At 46.7% G+C, this 19190-nt stretch overlaps 1 protein-coding gene across 1 annotated transcript in view; it reads left to right on the top strand.

Moving 5' to 3' along the window:
• The first annotated feature begins 1527 nt into the window (after positions 1–1527).
• The window catches only part of DOC2B (double C2 domain beta), a 62235-nt gene continuing 44572 nt past the window's right edge, over positions 1528–19190 (top strand). Inside the window, exon 1 of the mRNA XM_027862425.1 lies at positions 1528–1932. Coding sequence (XP_027718226.1) covers positions 1551–1932 — 382 coding nt within the window. The 5' untranslated portion in view covers positions 1528–1550. The remainder of the gene's footprint in view (positions 1933–19190) is intronic.

Raw genomic sequence — 19190 nt, 5'->3', positions numbered from 1 at the left:
AAGGAAGGAAGGAAGGAAGGAAGGAAGGAAGGAAGAAAGGAAGGACCAGTTTTGACTCCAGAGCTCTGACACACTCTCAGCAGAGAGGTAGGGAACTGTTAAGAACAGAATGATGCCTGCTTTGTCAGATATGGCCACTGCTTTGACTTACTTTGCCCTACTGTACTTTTCTGTTAGGAGGAAGGATCCACCATTACAACTGGGCAGTAAGGGAATGGATATGCCTAGCCCAGAGGCCAGCCATGCCAACACACCCTGGGGAAAGGATTCCCATTGGCCCTTGTCCTAGGCCACACTAGGTACAACTGTGGGTGAGGACTGGGCACCTACCCACAGGAGACTAGACAGTAGGGGCTGGCTCTCTGCCTGTGTGCACTTTGGGCCACCTGTGATACTTGAAAGGAGAAAAGGCTGTGGGTCTCAGAAGAGTTTGAATCCGCTTCCTGACCCTGGGCAAACCATCTCTCTAAACCTGTCTCCTCTCTTGTAAAACTGGTTGCTGTGAGGATCAGATGAGATAATTCACGTACAGCACTTTGCAAACCTTAAAGGGACCTACAAATGCAAGTTGTTATTATTCTGACTTGGAGCTGAAGAGAGATTTGAGAAACCATCTCACCCGTACCTCTCATAGGATGGATAAGTAAACTGAGGCCCAGAGCAGGGAGATCTCTCTCCCAAGGTCACATAGGTAGTCGAGTCAGGATTGGAACTGGGTCCTCCGACTCTTCCACGCCACTAGCCGGTCTCAGGGGTCTCCTGAGTGTCTCCGCTCAGGCCATCTCTATTCATCTTTCCTAGCAGCGGAGAAACTAATGCCCTTTACCTTCACTGAGGAACTGGTGGCTCTGATCCTCAGTGCACGTCCCCCAGACCCTTCCAGCTGCCATCAAGTGAGTGAGTTTCGGGCTTGTGTGTTGGGGGGCAGTGTATCTGCGCCGGGAGAACGCCAGCGTTGAAGTATGGGCCTGTGTGCTGGTGGCTGTGATAGCGCGTGCAGGTCAGTTCCTCGGGTGCCTGTGTACCTGGACCCCAGCGCCTGGGCTGTGAGTGTGTGAGTGCGAGTGTGCGTCTTCCGAACCCTCATTCCTTCGCTCCCTCCATCCTGCTTGGTTGCTACCCAGTGACGCCGGCAGGGCCCACCCCCTGCTTGTCAGTCCCTGTCGGCCTCGCACTTCTCCGCGGGCCGAGCCCAGTGCGGCGCGCTCACTGCCCGCTGCTGGCAGGCTCCGGACCGTCTGGGGGCGGCGGGAAGGGGCACGGCGACGACGGCAGAGGCGGCGGCGGCGGCAGCAGCAGCAGCAGCAGCAGCAGCAGAGGACGCGATGCGCACCGCGGCCACGGAGGCGGAGGCAGCAGCAGCAGCGCCGGCGGCAGGAACAGCTGCAGCACGGGCTTTGGAGGAGGGCACCAGCGCGGCGCCCGGCTCTCGGTGAAGCGCGCCCAGCCTCCCCGGCTCGCTGCACCCCACCGCCCGCGCCCGTTCGGGAGCTTCGTGCCCTGGCCCGGCTCGTTCTCCGAGGGGCTCGGGGGGGGCCAGAGCTGCCTGCATGACACTCCGGCGGGGAGAGAAGACCACCATCAGCATCCAGGAGCATATGGCCATTGACGTGTGTCCAGGTCCCATCAAGCCCATCAAACAAATCTCCGACTACTTCCCCCGCTTCCCCCGGGGACTCCCGACGGCCGTCAGCAGGACCGACTCCCTGCAGGCCGGGGGCAGCCAAGCCTCGGTCAGCCCCTCCGACCCCCCCAGGGACGACGAGGAGGATGTGGACCAGCTGTTCGGCGCCTACGGCCCCAGCCCCACCCGCCAGCGGCAGCCCCCGCCCCGACCGCAGCCCCAGCCCCAGCCCGGTGGCAGCGGCGGTAGCGGCGGAGGCAAGCCGGAGGAAGACATAGACGGGGAGGGCTACGAGTCGGACGACTGCAGTAAGTTCCCAAGTATTTGACTTTTCTTCTCCGCTTTCTCCCATCCCCCGCCCCCGCCACCACACACACACACACACACACACACACACACACACACACACACACACACACACCACTCTCCCCGTCCTCCCGCCCTTACATACAACAAACCCACTTCCCTACCAGGCAACACACACAACGCTCTTAGCTCGCTCCCAAGACACCTCAAATGCTCTCCTCTTTCCCCCCATAACTCACACAACACACTCTCCTCTGCTCCCCACCCTCCCACCCCGCAGCGAACGCTCTCCTCTTGCTATCCACAACACACAGAACAGACACTCCCCCCCACCGCCCGGTCCCTTACAACATGCACACAACATTCAACGCACAACAAAGGGAGAGCCCTTTGCCCGGCCCCTCCCCATATACAACACACTCTCCCTTTCTCTTCACACACACACACACACACACACACACACACACACACACGAAGACATTCTTCCTTTACCCCCCCCACATACACACTCCCCCTTTGCTCCTCACCACACACAACCAGATCCTCTCCCTTTGCCTCCCCAACACACATACCTCTCAACTCCCCTTGCCTTTGTTCCCCTCCCTCCCCTCCTAGTAACTGGGGGTGAGCCAGCAAGCCCCCTTCCCTATTTTTTCCCCTTCTTGCCCCTTGGGCTCAGACTCGGGGACCAGAACTTCAGGAGGCATCCCCAAGGGATGGCTCCAGCTTCTCGCTTATCCAGGACCCTTCTCCACGCCGCCGGCCCCCGGCCGCGGAGCCTCTCTCCGCACCTGGGCCCCAGCTTCCAGTCCCAGGATGTCGGGCACGGACCAGACTAGCGATTTTTCCCCCTGGCAGGGCGGTGCTGCTATCCAGGGAGACACCAGTTGCTGAACACACCCGGCCCAGCTGCCCTGGGCAAGCTGAGCATTGTCCCCCCCCCCCCCCAGACCGAGGGACTCAGTGGAGGGGGAGGGGGACAGAAAAGCAGAGGGAGCTGCAGGGGGAAGGGAGGGGAACGGGAGAGAGGGAAGAGGACCCTCGGCTATTTAGATCATTTATCACTCATGTAGCTAGCGGAGCGGGTCAGCTCGCCGCGGCAGGCAGCCAGAAACCTGGGCGTATGTGCCCTTTCAAAAACCCTTGGATGTCCCCTCTCCCCCTTCTCTGGGGCCTCCCTTTCCCGGGAAGATGTCTGTGGGTTTGTCAGCCTCCGGTCCCTGCTGGCCCCTCCTCCTTCCTCCCCACCCCACCCCCGTTCACCTGTTACGCCTTTGCTTCCAAAGGAGGGAGAGCTGTTCTTCTTTCCCCCTTTTCCATCTTCCACAGAGATTGCCCCCCCCACGGCACCCACTGTTGGAAAAGGCAGCGACGGAGGCAGGGCTGGGCTGGAGGACTCATCCAGTGCCCGGTACACAGGGTTGTGAATTCAGTCTTCTCGAAGACCCTGGTGTTAGCAGAGGAGAGTGGGGGAGAGGGGAGGGGACCTTCTCCACCCCCACCCCAAGGGCTGATGGGGACAATGGAGGCTTCGAGAGGACCCGGGCAAACTTGGTACAGATCCCAAGAAGCCCCTTCTAGCTTTACTCAGTTTGGGGGGCACTAGAGAAGCTGCCCCCCCACCCTGGAAAAGTCTGTTTTTGTTATACTTGGCAGTCGGTGAAATCACTGACACCTGACCCTCAGTCCTGGAAGGAAGAGAATGGAGGAGGGAGGAAATAAACACCCTTTTCTCAGAATTTTACAAGAATAGGACAGCCCAGGCATAGAGGCTGAGGCCTACACTGGTACTGAGTAGTCCCTGGGGCCCCAACTTCTTGGAGGGTGGCTGCTGTTCTGAATGGGAAGCAGTGCTTTCTGGCTAGGGGGTTGAAGTCCTAGATTTGGATTTCAAGGCCTCGAGTTCACATCCTAGATCTTGGCTGTGACTTTGGCAAATCACTTAACCCCTCTGTGCCTTCATACTGGCTGTGTGACTTCGGGTAGGCTCTCTAAGCCTTGGCACAAACTCTGTAAAAGGAGGCTATTGGACTGGATGATTTCCCAGGTCCTTTCCAGACCTCCGTCCTTCCCATCCAGTGCCTTTACTAAAGAGAGTACCATGAATCTGGATCTTGAAGGAAGCCTGGGCCAGAACAGACTGAGCAGCTGTGTTCCCATAGGAAGCATAACCCAACAATTGTCAGGATCTTCCATTTTAAGGGGCGATGAGGCAGGAAGGAGGGAGGAAAGGGAAGGACAGCATTGAGAGCTAGAAGGGACCATAGGGCTCATGTAACGCAATGCCATCATTTGATAGATTTCCCTTAGAAGGCAGTAAATTTGCCTCGGGGAATTTAAGAGGAATTCTTTCTATCTGCACTTCAGAGGCTCTCTCTAGGGCAAAGGGGGTCCTGGAATGAAGAAGTTTCTCTGGGTAGTCTGAGGCAAAGAGCTGGGGGGGGGGGGGGTGGAACAAGAGTAGGAGTCCTCTTATCCCAATTCCTCAGAATCAGAATTTAGAGTCTGAAGGCACCTGGGAACCTATCTAGTCAAGTCCTCTCATTTTACACAGGAGAAAACTGAGGCATAGTGACATCACAAAGATAGCAAGTCTCGGAGCTGGTATACAGACCCCAATCCTTGGACTCCAAAATCCAGAGTTCTTTCCACTACTCCAGGATGCCTTTGCAAGAGACCTGAAAAAGTCCAACCTGGTTAGTAGTTTTAGAGTCAAAAGAGGCATGCATGCTTTGGGCATGACTAGAACAGAATTGACTTCCTTGCCTTGGCTACCATTTAAGCCAGTTTGGTCAATCCACTCAGGGGAGCCAGTCTGGGGTGAGTTCACACTCACCACACACCCCTTCTCCAGCCAGATTTTGCAGTGGAATTGTCACCTCAGCCGCTGGAGGTCAATGGCACTGGTTCCTAAGAGGTACCAGGTTCAGACCAATTGCCACCTCCTACATGAAGCCTCTTCTGGTGTCACTCCACCCACCAAGTTGCTATTGCCCTGCCCCCCCAACCCTGGAAGTTGTGTTTACTTTGGATATATTTTCCACATACTTATCCAGATTCGTGGAGTTTCCTTCCAAGAGAAAGTAAGCTTCTTGAGGGCAAGGATTATTTCTTTTTTCTTTCTCTTTCCAGCACCTTGGACAGTGCCTGGCACAGAACAGGCACTTCATAAATGCTTTTTGATTGGTTGATTAATCTTGGGAAAACTAAGAGCTCTTATCGATGCCTAAAGGGGATGAGGGAGTATTATGTTTCCCATTTCCAGCTCCATTCCTGCTTTGTGAGTTGTGGAAGGACAGGAATGGGAATCAAAGCACAATAGTAAGATTTCTTGCTTAGACCAGGACCTCCTTTCCAGTACCAGAGGCTAACTTTCTGGACACTAAGTCAAATGGCTAGAAGAATAGCTCTTTATCAGAGAATTCAGGAAGCCTCAGGCTTATTAACTTCTAAGGCCAGTACTATTTCCTCCAACCCCAATTCTCTTCTCGACTATATTCATTCATTCCTTCAACAACACTTTCTCAAGAGTCTTACTTTGTACCTTACACTATGATAGGCACTAAGGGAGATGGTGTCAAGGAGGAAAACCATGACTTCTAGCCTTGGTTCTGCTGCTATAAACTGTGTGTCCCAGCATTAGTTTCCTGACAGTTCATAACTAGTCCAGGGACAATGAGACTTTGCCCCGGGACATCATGTGCCATAACTCCCCCTTCCCCCAGGGTCTGTTCTCCCAGACTCCACTGCCCAAGCCTTCCTTTCCACCACCCCCAAACCCAGAAGACTCTCTTCTCCCTGGTTCCCCCATCCAAACCTTCCTTTCCACCACTCCCCAAATCCAGAAGATTCTCTACTCCCTGCTAGACCAGATGCTGACCCAAATCAAGCTGATATCTCTGGTCCTGCAGCCCCTGGAGAGCTCCTCCCAGCTATTTTTGCCCTAGGTGGAATAATTCCTACTTACAACTCAGTTTCCTTATCTGCAAAAGGAGAGGATTAAGGCAGATGATCTCTAAAGCCTGTTCCACCTCTAACGTTCTACGACACAGTCTGTCAAGGACTGAGGAGCTGGAAGGGGCCTCTGGAGGCCTCTGTCTAGTCCATTTTGCAGAATAGGAAGCTGTGACCCAGAGTGGTTGGGTGATTTGCCCAGAGTCACACAACTGGTAAGCACAATACCCAGCATGTAGTAAGAGCTTAATAAATGCTTGTTGATCAAGCAGCAGTACCCAGATTTGGATGCTAGCCTTTTCTTTCCAGAGAGTTCACTATACCATAGCCACAAGAAGCTTTCCTCTGCTGCATAATGATGAGAGGATTTGGGTCCAGTGGCTTCTATACTGCAAAAACACCAAAGATGTCCCAAGGCAGAATGTGATGAAGTATAAGGCCAACACACAGTCAGCACTCAATCAAGGTTTGTTGATTTGATTGAGAGATCAAATCAGTGACAATTATAAATTTACCAAACCCAAACTATGGAGTAACCATGGTCCTCATGTCCCTCATCTACCCCCAAGCCAATAAATAACAAGGGAAGGAACTTGTCATAGGGACAACTGAAATTCCACAACCTGGCAAACATTTATTGAGCCCCTACTATCTGCCAGGCACTGTGCTAGGTGCAAAGGATACAAAGACAGGAAAGAAATATTTCCAGCCCTCAAGAAAAAGCAACACTCACTGGCCCTGGAGTCAGGAGGACCTGAGTTCAAATTCAGCCTCAGAAACATGACTCTTACTAGCTGTGTGACCCTAGGCAAGTCACTTAACCCTGATTGCCTCATCAAAAAAAGAAAAGAAAAGAAAAGAAAAGAAAAGAAAGAAAAAAGAAAAAAAGAAAGAAAAAGCAGCACTGTGCTGGCCAGACCTAAAGTCAGAAAGACCTGCATCTGAATTCCAGTCCAGAAACTTGTTAACCATGTGACCCTGGGCAGGTCATGGAACCCTTTATACATCAGTTCCCTCACCTATAAAACAGGGATGATGACAATACCTTGAAGTTATGAGGTTTAACTATGGAGGAGTGGAAGGACCTAGATTTAAATTCTGTCTCTGTCATTTCCTGTTTGTGTGACCTTGGACCAGTCCCTTAACTTCTTTGGGCCTCAGTTTCTTCAGTTGTAAAATGGAGAAGGGATTTGGACTCAGTGACCTCTAAGGTCCTTCCAGCTCTAACTCTATCATCCAAAGTCATTTACCTTCTCTGGCCCTCAATTTCCTCAGCTGTAAAAGGAGGAGATTGGTCTAGCTGCCCTCTATGGTTTCTACCAGCTCTAAATCTTTCATCTTCTGGGTGAAAAATGTTTTGTAATCCTTATATAAAATGTCAGTTATCCTTATTTTTTAATAAGGAGCTTAGCTTCTGTTTGGGTACAGAAGTGTTATGATGTGTAAACAATTTTGGAAATACAAGATCATTTGAGGAGAGAAAGACAGTGCCCTAGCAACCGGAATCAGGAAAGGCTTCCTGTAGGAGGTGATGCCTTGAGCTGAATCTTAGGGGGGAAAAAATGTGTGTGACAGCAAGGCAGGGGTGGGTCTGAAGATGCCTCCTTGGCCATCCCACAGGACCTCTCACCCACAGGCTATGCCCCAGGTAACCAGGGAATGGCAAATTCTCCACACAGGTCACCAGGAAACCCCAGCTCCTGCCCTGTTGATCCAGCCTGAACAAACTGCCTGTTCCCATTGGATGTCCCATGCCCAGGCCTGGCCTCAGCTCATCTCTCCAACAACCAGTTTCTGGAGTCTAAGCTGGGATGATTCAGGCCAGATGGCTCGTGGCAGCTTTAGCCAGATTTATGCTATTTGCTGCCCTAATTATTGGATTATCTTTGTTCTGATAAAAGAAAATTAGGGCGTCTGCTCTCTCTGAGACGCAGGGTGAAGAAGTGAGGTCTGTTTACATTCTTTTGTTTCTTATTTGATTTTTCTCTTCTAATTCCTGTTCTCGGGAATGGTCATCTCAAGCCACAAGTACAAGACACAAGAACTTATTGGAAGTCAAAGAAAGTCAGAGTGATGGATAGGAGAAAAAACTACTGTTAAAACCAGCCCCCACACAGCTACCCCCAACAATATGCCTTAGACACCCCTCAGCCTCTCAACTACCAGGCATCTGTATTCCTCTCTGGTTGGAATTCTGATTAGTCCAAGCATTCTTTCCCTGATGACATCATCATTTCACCCAAATCTCTCTCTTATTTAGATCCCTTATTTCAATGAGATTGCTGTCTCCTCATAGAAACAGGGGAGCTAAAGAACTTGGCAGTTTCTTCCTTGGCTCAATTCACACCCTGGTCTTAAGCCCAAGGATAACAAAGGTTCTGTAAAGACCAGACGTTATCCAGTTCTGGTTCAGGAGCAAAGGCTGGATAATGTTGACATCAGCCAGTGGCATCAGTGAACCATACAGTTGGGTATATGGAATTTGCTTAGAATTTTAGTGAAAAAATAACAACCTCATGAGTCGCTGGAAACCAAGGAATCAATGCAAACCCAGCCTCCCTGATCCACAACCCTCCCCCCACCCCAAATAAAGAGGATGTGATGCCAGGCATCCTTCTAGTGCAGGTGAAGGAGTTTTGGATTGAGATTCAGATTTTAATTCTAGCTCTGAAACTGACTTGAGATCTCACCCTGAGCAAGTGACTTCCCCCCTCGGAGCTCAGTTTGCTCCTCTCCAAGATGAGTGGGTGGGATTAGCTGGGCTCCAAGTGGCCTCCCCACCCCTTGAGTTTCGATTATTTGTGAAGCTAAAATTTTTCATGAAAATTCCAAACTAATTCCAAATGCAGGATGCTAAAATCCAAATCCTGGCCGATGTCAACATTACCCATTGTTTTTCTCTCTTAACCAGTCCAGGAGAACAATGAGTCCTGCCATTGGTACCTTTGTTCTCACTGAATGAGCACCAGCCTTCCATAATGGTCTGCAATGATGGGTGAAGTCACTACAGGCTCCATTTTTCACCAAACCCCTTTTGCTCATTCTTTGAAAGACTGAAACATTTGTCAGACCTTGGTGTTGAGCAGGACCATATGGGTTGAGTTATTTTGAGACTAAGGGCACCATTTCTGCTGCTAAGACCAGGGTAATGCCATTCTCTTTCTAAATTCAATTCTACTCTTGTTATTGTGATGAGATAGAGTTCTTGTTACTCTGCCTTAACACAAGAGAGCCAATTATTAAAGATCATTAATTTCATCATCTTCAACTTAGACCAAAGGCAAACCCACAAACCAGCAAATAAACCAGCTTAATAAAAAGTGTTTCTTAAATACCTGATATGTGCTGGGAACTGAAAATACAAAAAGAAATCAAGAAGCATTCCCTGCCCTCAAGGAGATTACATTCTACTAGAGAAATACATTATGCAGATAAACAAATGCAATATAATTTGAAGAGGAAGAAAGCATTAACAATTAAGGTTTCCCACGGAGGGTAACCCTTCGTTGGGCCTTGAAAAACGCTAAAGATTCTAAAAGAGAGAGATGATGAGAGAGTACTTCCCATGGATGGCATTGGAAGATGAGATGTTATGCTGAATTTGAGGAAGAGAAAGAAGGCTAATATGAAAAAGAATTATGTGATATGTCTGGAAAAGCAGACTGGAGGCAGACTGCAAAGGCCTTTAAATGCCAAGCTGAGGAGTTTGCATTTCATCCTAGAGACACTGCTGGTAAGCCAGTGACAATTCTGGAGCAGGGCTGTGATGTGGACAGACTTATACCTGAGAAAGATTATTTGGGCAGCTGTGTGGAAGATGGATTGGAGGGGCTTTGACTTCTTTATCTGTACAATGAAGGAATTGGGCTAGATAATCTCTGAGGTTCCTTCCATCTCTAAATTCTGTGAAATAGATTCCTTATCTGGGAAGGGGCCTCTGAGCAGCCAAAATAAACATTTGCAAAGGTCAGGTACTAAAGCTCACGCACTTTATGATATAAGCAGCTGCTGCCCCTTTTGCTACTGCTTCACTCATGGGACAATTTCTCAGGTGCTATTAACTCTTAGTTTAGACACATTTTTAATAATTATGGAAATCTGGTCTTCCCCAGTCTTTAGCAGATTGGAAGCAACAAACTGGAAGTGAGGAAGAGTTGTTGCAAGAGTCAATTATACTAAGAATAGCAAGAAAGAACTGCAGACACCAAGGAGGGGAGATGGAAAATCTATTTAAAAAAAAATAAACAAACAGATTTAAGGGGCAGCTAGGTGGTGCAGTAGATAGAGCACTGGCCTTGGAGTCAGGAGGACCTGAGCTCAAATCCAGCCTCAGACACTTGACACTTACTAGCTGTGTGACTGTGGGCAAGTCACCTAACCCCATTGCCTCAAAAAAATTTAAAAAAATAGATTTAAGAACTCAAAAGGCATAGTAACCTGTGGACATTTTGTCTAGGGGCGATCAGCCCTGTGTTCCACAGTAGACAGTGAGGGCATCACTCCATTACAAACTAGGACAATAGTGTTCATGATTCTGGCCCTTTGTGTACAGTAGCCCTAGTTTAAGACAGAAGGGGTACCTGCAATGCACTTTAGAAGGATTTCCATCTGAAAATGTTAAAATTTGAGGGCAACATTTGGGGACAAACCTCAGCTGTTTGGAAAGTTTGCTTGTGTAAAGAGACACCCTTAATGCCCAGCAGTAAAGGGAGCATCTGTTATTGGGAGGTACCAGTTGGTCTCATTGTTGTTGTATTAGTAGTTGTGGTTGTGGTTGTTGAGTTGTGTCCAACTCTTCATGACCCCATTTGGGATTTTCTTGGCAAAGATACTGGAATGGTTCACCATTTCCTTTTCCAGCTCATTTTACAGATGAAGAAACTGAGACAAACAGAATTAAATGACTTGCTCAGGGTCACACAACTAGTGCCTGAGATCAGATTTGAACTCAGAGAAGATGAGTTTTCTTGACTTCAGATCTGGTACTCTATCCGCTTCACCACTTAGCCTGCCCCGAAGGCATCAACTAGGGAGGGATCAAAGGACTGCCTTGCTGCAGTGGGGAGCCAAGTTGAATCTCATGGTCAGTAGGATTCAAACCCACTCAGGGAAACCCCAATGGATTTCTGCTCCATCACCTTAACCACTCAACCACTATGAAGGACAAATAGCAGTAACAGGTTGGGACTGGATAAAATGAATTTATAATGTACCCAGTTAGGACAGCTGTAAGGACTTCCTCCAGCTATGTGCAGTGGCTCTTGAATAGGAGGACAGGAGTCTAATGGTGGGAATTATCCAGGGCTGAGATTTGGTAAGAGACGAGTGGAGAGAGAACAAGGGTGCAAAAGATCCAAGCATGGAGGACAGTATAAGGCTGAAATGGCTGGGTTAAGGCTGGTGAGACAGGAAAGAGATGTGAAAACAGAGGTAACAGTCCTAAAAAAGAGGTGATGGACTAAATATGTAGAATGGAACTCCTGTCTGGACATGGCTAATGTGGTCATTTGTTTTGGTTTACTGTGCATGTTTCTTACGAGGGTTGTTTTTCTTTTTCTCCCCCAGTGGTGGGAAGAGAAAAATGCTTGTTTATTGAAAAAAATAATTAAAAAAGAAAGTATTGAGAGATGTAAGGATTGAAGATCTCAGTGAGAATATCACCCTTCTTTACCATTAAGGCTCGCCTCTAATGTAGGGTAGCTTGTTATCTAAGTGCATAACTTAGATTCATTTAAAAACGATTGGTTTTTTTTCCCTCTTAAAGTCCTGTTTTTACAGAGGCCTTTTAGGTCCATTTTGACTCAAATTGTGGGTGTTCGAGTGAGTGTTTATAGGCCTGCACCAGGGATCCCCCATAATGCAATGGGAATGAACAAGAGCACAAGGAGAAGATTCTGGAGTTTAACATCACTCAGAACTCCTAGTAGACAGAGCCAGTAAGGGAGCCTCAAAAAGGTTTGCCCTGAGCCCCAATTTTCTGCACAAGCCTAGGTCCGCCATGTGGTCATTCATGAGTTTTAGACATGTCGTTCTCCCACATATGCAAAGGGAGCCCCTGACCACAGGGCTTTGAGTTGTTCATCACGAGGGAGGATGATCTGTGACAAGCCATTCACACTCTCCCAGCTTCCCCTGGCAACCGGTGGTCCAGAGATTCAGAGTGGCCGTCAAGGATGAAGGAGGAAGTCTGTGGCCACAGAACAGACTTGGGTCAGTGAGAACCTCATGATTCCTGAATCAGGTTAGCCTGTGGCATTCATTCATTCATTCATTCATTTAGGAAGCAAGAGAGCGTGTATTGGGGCAGCTAGGTGGTACAGTGGATAGAGCACCAGCCATGAAGTCAGGAGGACCTGAGTTCAAAGCCAGGCTCAGACACTTGACACTTACTAGCTGCATGACCCTGGGCAAGTCACTTAACCCCAATTGCCTAAAAAGCAAACAAACAAACAAAAAAGAGCGTGTATTAAGTGCTTACTCTGGCCCTATTTAGGGTGCTAGATGATACAGTGGACAGAGTGCTGGGCTTGGAATCAGGAAGACTCATCTTTCTGAGTTCAAATCTGGCCTCAGACATTTACTAGCTGTGTGACCCTGGGCAAGTCACTTCACCCACTCTGCCTCAGTTTCCTCATCTATAAAATGAGCTAGAGAAGGAAATGGTAAACCACTCCAGTATCTTTGCCAAAAACACTCCAAATGGGGTCAATCATGATGGGAAACAACTGAATGACAACTCTCTGGGCCACATATGGCACTATGTGATAGGGATGCAAAGGCAAAAGGTAAACAGGCCTTGTCCTTGAGGAGTTTACATTATATTCAAGTGGATAAATGAAAATAATGATTAAAAAAAAGAATGAATAAAAAAGCATCCTTAAATGCTTTTTTATGTACAAGGAAGTGTTAGAAGCAAACAACATGGATACAGATAAGTACATAGAAATATATGTATATATTATACATATAATATATTTATATATAATCATATCTATTCATCAATACAGATAAGCAAATAAAATATATATGATCATATATTCCTATTCATGTATGTGTCTATGATGTTTCAGAAATATGTGTGTGTATGCAGCTAGTTGGTACAGTGAATAGATCACAGGGGCCTGGAATCAAGAAGAATCATCTTCATGAGCTCAAATCCAGCCTCAGCCACTTACCAGCTATGTGACCCTGGGCAAGTCACTTATTCCTGTTTGCCTCAGTTTTCTCATTTGTAAAATGAGCTGGAGAAGGTGATGGCAAAGCACTCCAGTGTCTGTGCCAAGAAAATCCCAAATGAAGTCACAGAGAGTTGAACATGACTGAAAAAATGACTTAACAACAACAACAAATATATATATAATGTATATGTATATATATATACACACACTACATATAGCAAGATATATCTCATTAACTATATAATGTCTCAAAATAGCTATATAATGTATAGTCCTAGTTCCTTCTCTCTGTTAATTATTTCCTATTTATCCTGTATATAGCTTGCTTTGAATATATTTGCTTATATGTTGTCTCTCTTACTTGATTGTAAACTCCTTGAGGGCAGGGACTGCCTTTTGCCTCTTTTTGTATCCCCAACACTTAGCACAATGCCTGGCATGTAGTAGGCACTTAAAGAATGTTGATTGGGGCAGCTAGGTGGCGAAGTGGACAGAGTACCAGCCCTGGAGTCAAGAGGACCTGAGTTCAAATCTGGCCTCAGGCCAAACACTTGACACTTACTAGCTGTGTGACCTTGGGCAAGTCACAACCCTAATTGCCTAAAAAAAATAAAAATTAAAAAAAAGAATGTTGATTGATTTTGATTGATAATGATTTCCAGAGTGGGAAGGACACTAGCAACAGAGAGGAGCAGAAGAGGCCCCATATATGAGATGGGACTTGAATGGAGCTTTGAAGGAAGCTCTAATTTCTAAGAAGAAGATGGGCCAGCATTAATTGGGACCTTTCCAGTTATAAAGTATTTTATGTGTGTTATTTTGTTTGATCCTGACAACAACCCTTAGAAGTAAGTACTACTCTTACCCTATTTTACTGAAGAGGAAACTGAGACTGAGAGAGTTAAGTGACTTGTCCAGGGTCACACTACTAGCGTCTGAGGGAGGACTGAACTCAGGTCTTCCACCTCTAAGTCCAGCACCCCACCCAAGCCAAAATAAAGAGGAAGGGCATTCCAGGCATGGAGAGCAACCTCTCTAAAGGCAGAATGTGGGGTACAGTAGGTGGCAAGTAGACCAGTCTGACTAGAATATAGACTGTATGAAGGGGGATGATATACAACAATAAGCCTGGAAAGGTAGACTGGAATCAGACTGTGGAAGGCAAGCAGGAATTTCTATTTTATCCTAGATCCAATTGAGAACCTCTGAAATTTCTTAAGCAAGAGTGACACCAAAATTCCTATGCTTTAGGAATATTCATTGAGCAGCTGTTTAACCCTGAGCAAGTCACTTCACCAATGCTTGCCTCAGTTTCCTCATCCATAAAATGGGGATAATAATAGCACCTATCTCCCAGGGTTGTCATGAGGACAAAAATGAGATAATATTTGGAATGTGCTTTGCAAACCCTACAATGCTGTCTAAATGTCGGCTGTAATTAGGGAAAAGATTGTAGGGAGACAGTCCAATAATCAAGATTATTGAGGTGATGAGGGCTTGAACTAGGGCAATGGCTCTTTGAGTGAAAAGAAGGGACTGGATACAAGACACATAAGGGGTACAATCAACAAGATCTGGAAGCTAATTGGATCAGAGGCCGAGGGGAGAGAAGAGCTGAGAAGGACTACGCATTTCTGAACCCCAACAGAAAGTGCCAGTGCCCTGAGCAGCACGGAGATGTTTGGAAGAAGGGGGAACTGGGGCATAGTGAATCCTGTTCTGGACATGTTGAGTTTTGGGTGCCTAGGGAACATGCAGTTGGGAAAATCCACTGGGTGATTGGTGATCCATGACTAGTGTTCAAGAAAAATACTAAAGCTGGGAAAATCGATCTGGGAGACAACAGCAAAGAGAGGACAGTAGAAACCATGGGAGCTGATGAGTGAGCTCATCAGAAAAACAAGGAGAGATACAAGAATAGAGCCCTGGACCCTGGGCTAAACCTACCCACAGCACTTGGGACACAGATGATATAACAGGAGAGACCAAGAAGGAACCACCTGACAGAAAGTAGCAAACCCAGGAGAGCAGTTCACAAAAACCCAGAGAAAATATAGTATTCAGGAGGAGAAGGTAACCACCAGTGCCAAATACTGCAGGGAGGTCAAGAAGGATGAGGTCTGAGAAGAGGCCACTAGATTTAGCAAAATGAGGTGAAGTAACTCGAGGCGGTCTGAAACAGAACACACACCATGGGCAATTTATCAACACACTTTGCTGTGTACTTCTTTGAATGGGCTTTGGACATGGTAAGCACTCAACAAATGTCCATTGGATTCAAATGAATAGATGCCATCTTTGGTGCTATTAACTCTTCATGTACATATCTAATTTCCATCAAGACATGACTATGACTTCCCTGCTCAAGAAGCTTCAATGGCTCCCTATTACCTCTTGATTCAAATACAAATTTCCCTGTTTAGCATTTAAAGCCCTTCACAATCTTAGTCCACCTTATATTTCCAGGCTGGTCACATATTATTCCCCTTTGAATACTTATCATTCCAGCCAAACTGACCTATTGCTATTCCCTGCACACAACATTCCATCTCCTAGTGCTTTTACATTAGACTGCCCCCCCCCCCAATGCCTGGAATTCTTCCCTTCTCACTTCTATACCTGGTACCTTGGGAGTTAATCCTATCAAGATTCAGGTCAAGTGCTTCCTCCTTAAAGACACAGTAACCTAGCCCTAATTCCCCAAGTTGTTGGTGTCTCCCCAAATGAATGTGCATTTATTTTGTATATGTTTCTATCTATGGGCATTTCATACCACCCACAATGGAATGTAAGCTCCTTGAGGGCAGGGATTGGGTTTTTTTGTATTTGTATCCCTCACACCTAGGACATAGTAGGTGCTTAATACATGTTTGTTGAATTGAATTGAATCTTTAGTGAACTTTCTTCTCTTCCCTACTCAAAACCCTCTCAATCTTCACCTAATCTTTCTTCAGGGCTCCAGTTTTCAGAGGATGAGTTGGCCCTTTTTCTCATAAAGGTCAACCTCTCTACTTATGCCATCAATTCCACTTTCTTTAGGAATTGGTCCTAATAATCAGTCCCACTGTCTCATCTTCAATCTCTCCCTTCCTACTGCTTCCCTACTGCCTACAAATGTGCCCAGGTGTTCTCCATCTCCCCCCAAAATTTTTTGAACATATAAACATGAAGCCTGTCATTCCTCTAGCTGTCATCCTATTGCTCTCTTTCCTTTCTCAGTCAAACACCAAGAAAAAACTGTCTACACTTGCTGCCTTCACTCCCTCACCTCCCACTCATTTCTCAACTGATCCTAAATCTGGCTTCCAAGCCAACAGAACCACATTCTTAAAGGTCACCAATGAGGTATCAATTGCTAAATCAGGTGCCCTTTCCTCAAGGCTCATTTTCTCATCCTCCACCTTACAACATCATTGACCAATCTCTTTTCAAAGGCATGCTTCGTTCCCATGTTTCCCGTGACGCTGCTCCCCTGGTGTTCCTTCCTCTGTGACTGCTCCTCATTGTCCTCCTATCCTCAGAGTCTGCGAGTCCATCCTGTGCACTCTTCTCTTTTCTTTCTTTGTCCTCTCCCTCGGTGATCTCATCTGCTTCTGGAGGCTCGAACGTCATGTCTCAGCTGATGTCTCAAAGGCTTCCAGATTCAGCCTGAGCTTCTCCCTGAGCTCCAGCCTCACATCTCCACCTGAATGTCCCTTGGCACTACAAAATCCAAACTGAACTCATTCTCTTTCTCCCTCTTCCAAACTTCCCTATTTCTATTGAGGGCATTGCCATCCTCCCAGTCACTGAGACTTGACGAAAGAAGAAAGAAGAAAGAACATTGGATTTGGAGTCAGGAGATCTGAGTTCTAATCCTGTGCTGCCATGACTACCCATGTGACCTCCAGCAAGCCACTCCACTCCCTGGGAATCAGCTCTGTCCTCTGTAAAATGAAGGATGATCAATCAAGTCCTTTTCACCTCTAAAGTTTTTGACTCCTCTTCCCCTTCCTGTCCTTCCTATGTCCAATCCCTTGCCAAGTTCTGTCCATTCTAAATCTAAAATCTGTTGGAACCATTCCATCCCCTCCACTTGCTACCACCTTAATTCAAGCTCTTAGCACAGATACATAATTATCTGAGGCAGGATTTGAATCCAAGACTTCTTGATTGACTAGGTTTAGCCCTCTATCCACTATACCTTGCAGCCTCTCACTTCTTGTCTGTATTGGGATGTCCTAAATGAACTACTTTAATCCAATTTCTCCCCTCTCTAACTCATCAAACAATCTTCTTGAGATACAACTCGTCCCTTGTTCAAAAACCCTCAATGGCTCCCTATCCTTCATAGGATAAAATATAAAATCCTTAGCCTAGCCTTTAAGGGCTATCACAATCTAGCTCCAATCTGCCTTTCCAGCCTTATGTCATGCTACTCTTCTTCCTTCAATGGAGAGTCTGCAAAATTGGAATACTACAGGCCCCCATATTTCATCCCAAATTCCCAGGTCTCTGTGCATTCGTGCATATCAGCCCCCATGCCAGTCACCAATCATGTCCCTATGTGTGGGTTGACCCCAGGGTTCTATCCTGGGCCCTCTTCACTTCTCTCTCCATACCCTCTCCTTTGGTTGTCTTAGCAGCATTCAATGACTCAACTTTCATCTCTATATCCCTATATCCTGCCCTAACCTCTCTCCTGAGCCCCAGACTCAAATTCTTTTTGGAAATTTTGAACTGATTAATCCCATAGGCATCTCATACTCACCAAGTCCAAAACAGACCTCATCATCTTCTCCCCACACACAACCTCCCCCTCTTCTGAGTCTCTCTGTCTCTGTCCAAGGTACCGAGTTCCTCCAAGAACCTCCACAGCCACACCTTTCTTTCCAGTAGTGTTCAGCCCAGTCACTGCTTCCTCTGTTGTCTTCCCTATTCCTTGGCTCCATGCTTCTCACATAGCAGGTGCTTCATAAACCCTTGTTGTTTTGAATGGAATTGAGGAAACCATCCCCACTCCACCAGCTCCAAGTATTCTATTCCTCCTCAACCTTAGCTCTGTGCGTCATACTCTCTCCTCACTCCCAGCAGAACGTAAGCTCCTCAAGAGACAAAAAATATGTCATCTTAAAAATCTTTGTATCTCTAGTGCCCAGCAAAGTGTCTAACATACAGTAAGTGCTTAGTAGATGTTTATTTGTTGAATTGGATTGAATCTCTCCAATTAGGCCATAGTAAAGCACAAATACAAACCCAGCTCTAGAAGAGAGGAGATAGTGGATCAGAAATTTAGAGCTGGGGTAGGGAGATTTAGAAGTCATTGAATCCAATCTTGTTTTACAGATGAGCAAACTGAGGCACAGACAGGTTAAGTAACTTGTCCAAGTTCATCCCCCCCTGAGTTAGGATTTGGACCCAAAGGTCTCTGAGTCTAACAACTCTCTATCTACCACACTACACTGCCTGGGTTCAAACCCCAGCTCTGTTCCTTACTGTGTGATCTTGACCACACTGCTTAATTACCCTCATAACATGAGGAGGGTGGGCTGCTGTCTCTAAGGTCCCTTCCAGCCCTAAAACTATAATCATAAGTCATTTAACCTCTCAGGACTCAGTTTCCTCATCTATAAATTAAAGGATTAAATTAGTAGGTGGTGCAGTGGATAAAGCACTGGGCCTGTGGTCAGGAAAACCTGAATTCAAATTCAGGTTCAGACACTGGCTAGCTCTGTGACCTTGAGTAAGTGACTTAACCCATCTGCTTCAGTTTATTCAACTGTAAATGAAGATGATAATAGAACCTACATCCCAGGGTTGTTATGGAGATAAAATGAGATAATAATTAGAAAGGATTTTGTAAACTTTGGTGCCTAATAAATGCTTCCTTTCTACCTCTTACTCTATGATCTGAAAGGCAGTGTGGGAAAAGGGATAGAGTGATGGACTTGGAGAGAGGAATCCTGGGTTCATATCCTACCTTCAACACTCACTAGCTGTGTGACTCTAAGCAAGTCATTTCTCTTAGCCTCAGTTTCTTCATCTATAAAATGAGGATAATGGTAGCTCCTGCCTCACAGGGCTCTTGTAGGGATCAAACGAGATAAAAGAACATCATGTATAATGGCTCTGGAATCAGAGAAGCCAGG

Source organism: Vombatus ursinus, unplaced genomic scaffold (assembly GCF_900497805.2).
Source record: "Vombatus ursinus unplaced genomic scaffold, bare-nosed wombat genome assembly UNPS02014768.1, whole genome shotgun sequence".
Taxonomy (NCBI): domain Eukaryota; kingdom Metazoa; phylum Chordata; class Mammalia; order Diprotodontia; family Vombatidae; genus Vombatus; species Vombatus ursinus.
The sequence above is the reverse complement of the archived record's forward strand: the minus strand, read 5'-3'. Positions and strand labels throughout refer to the sequence as shown.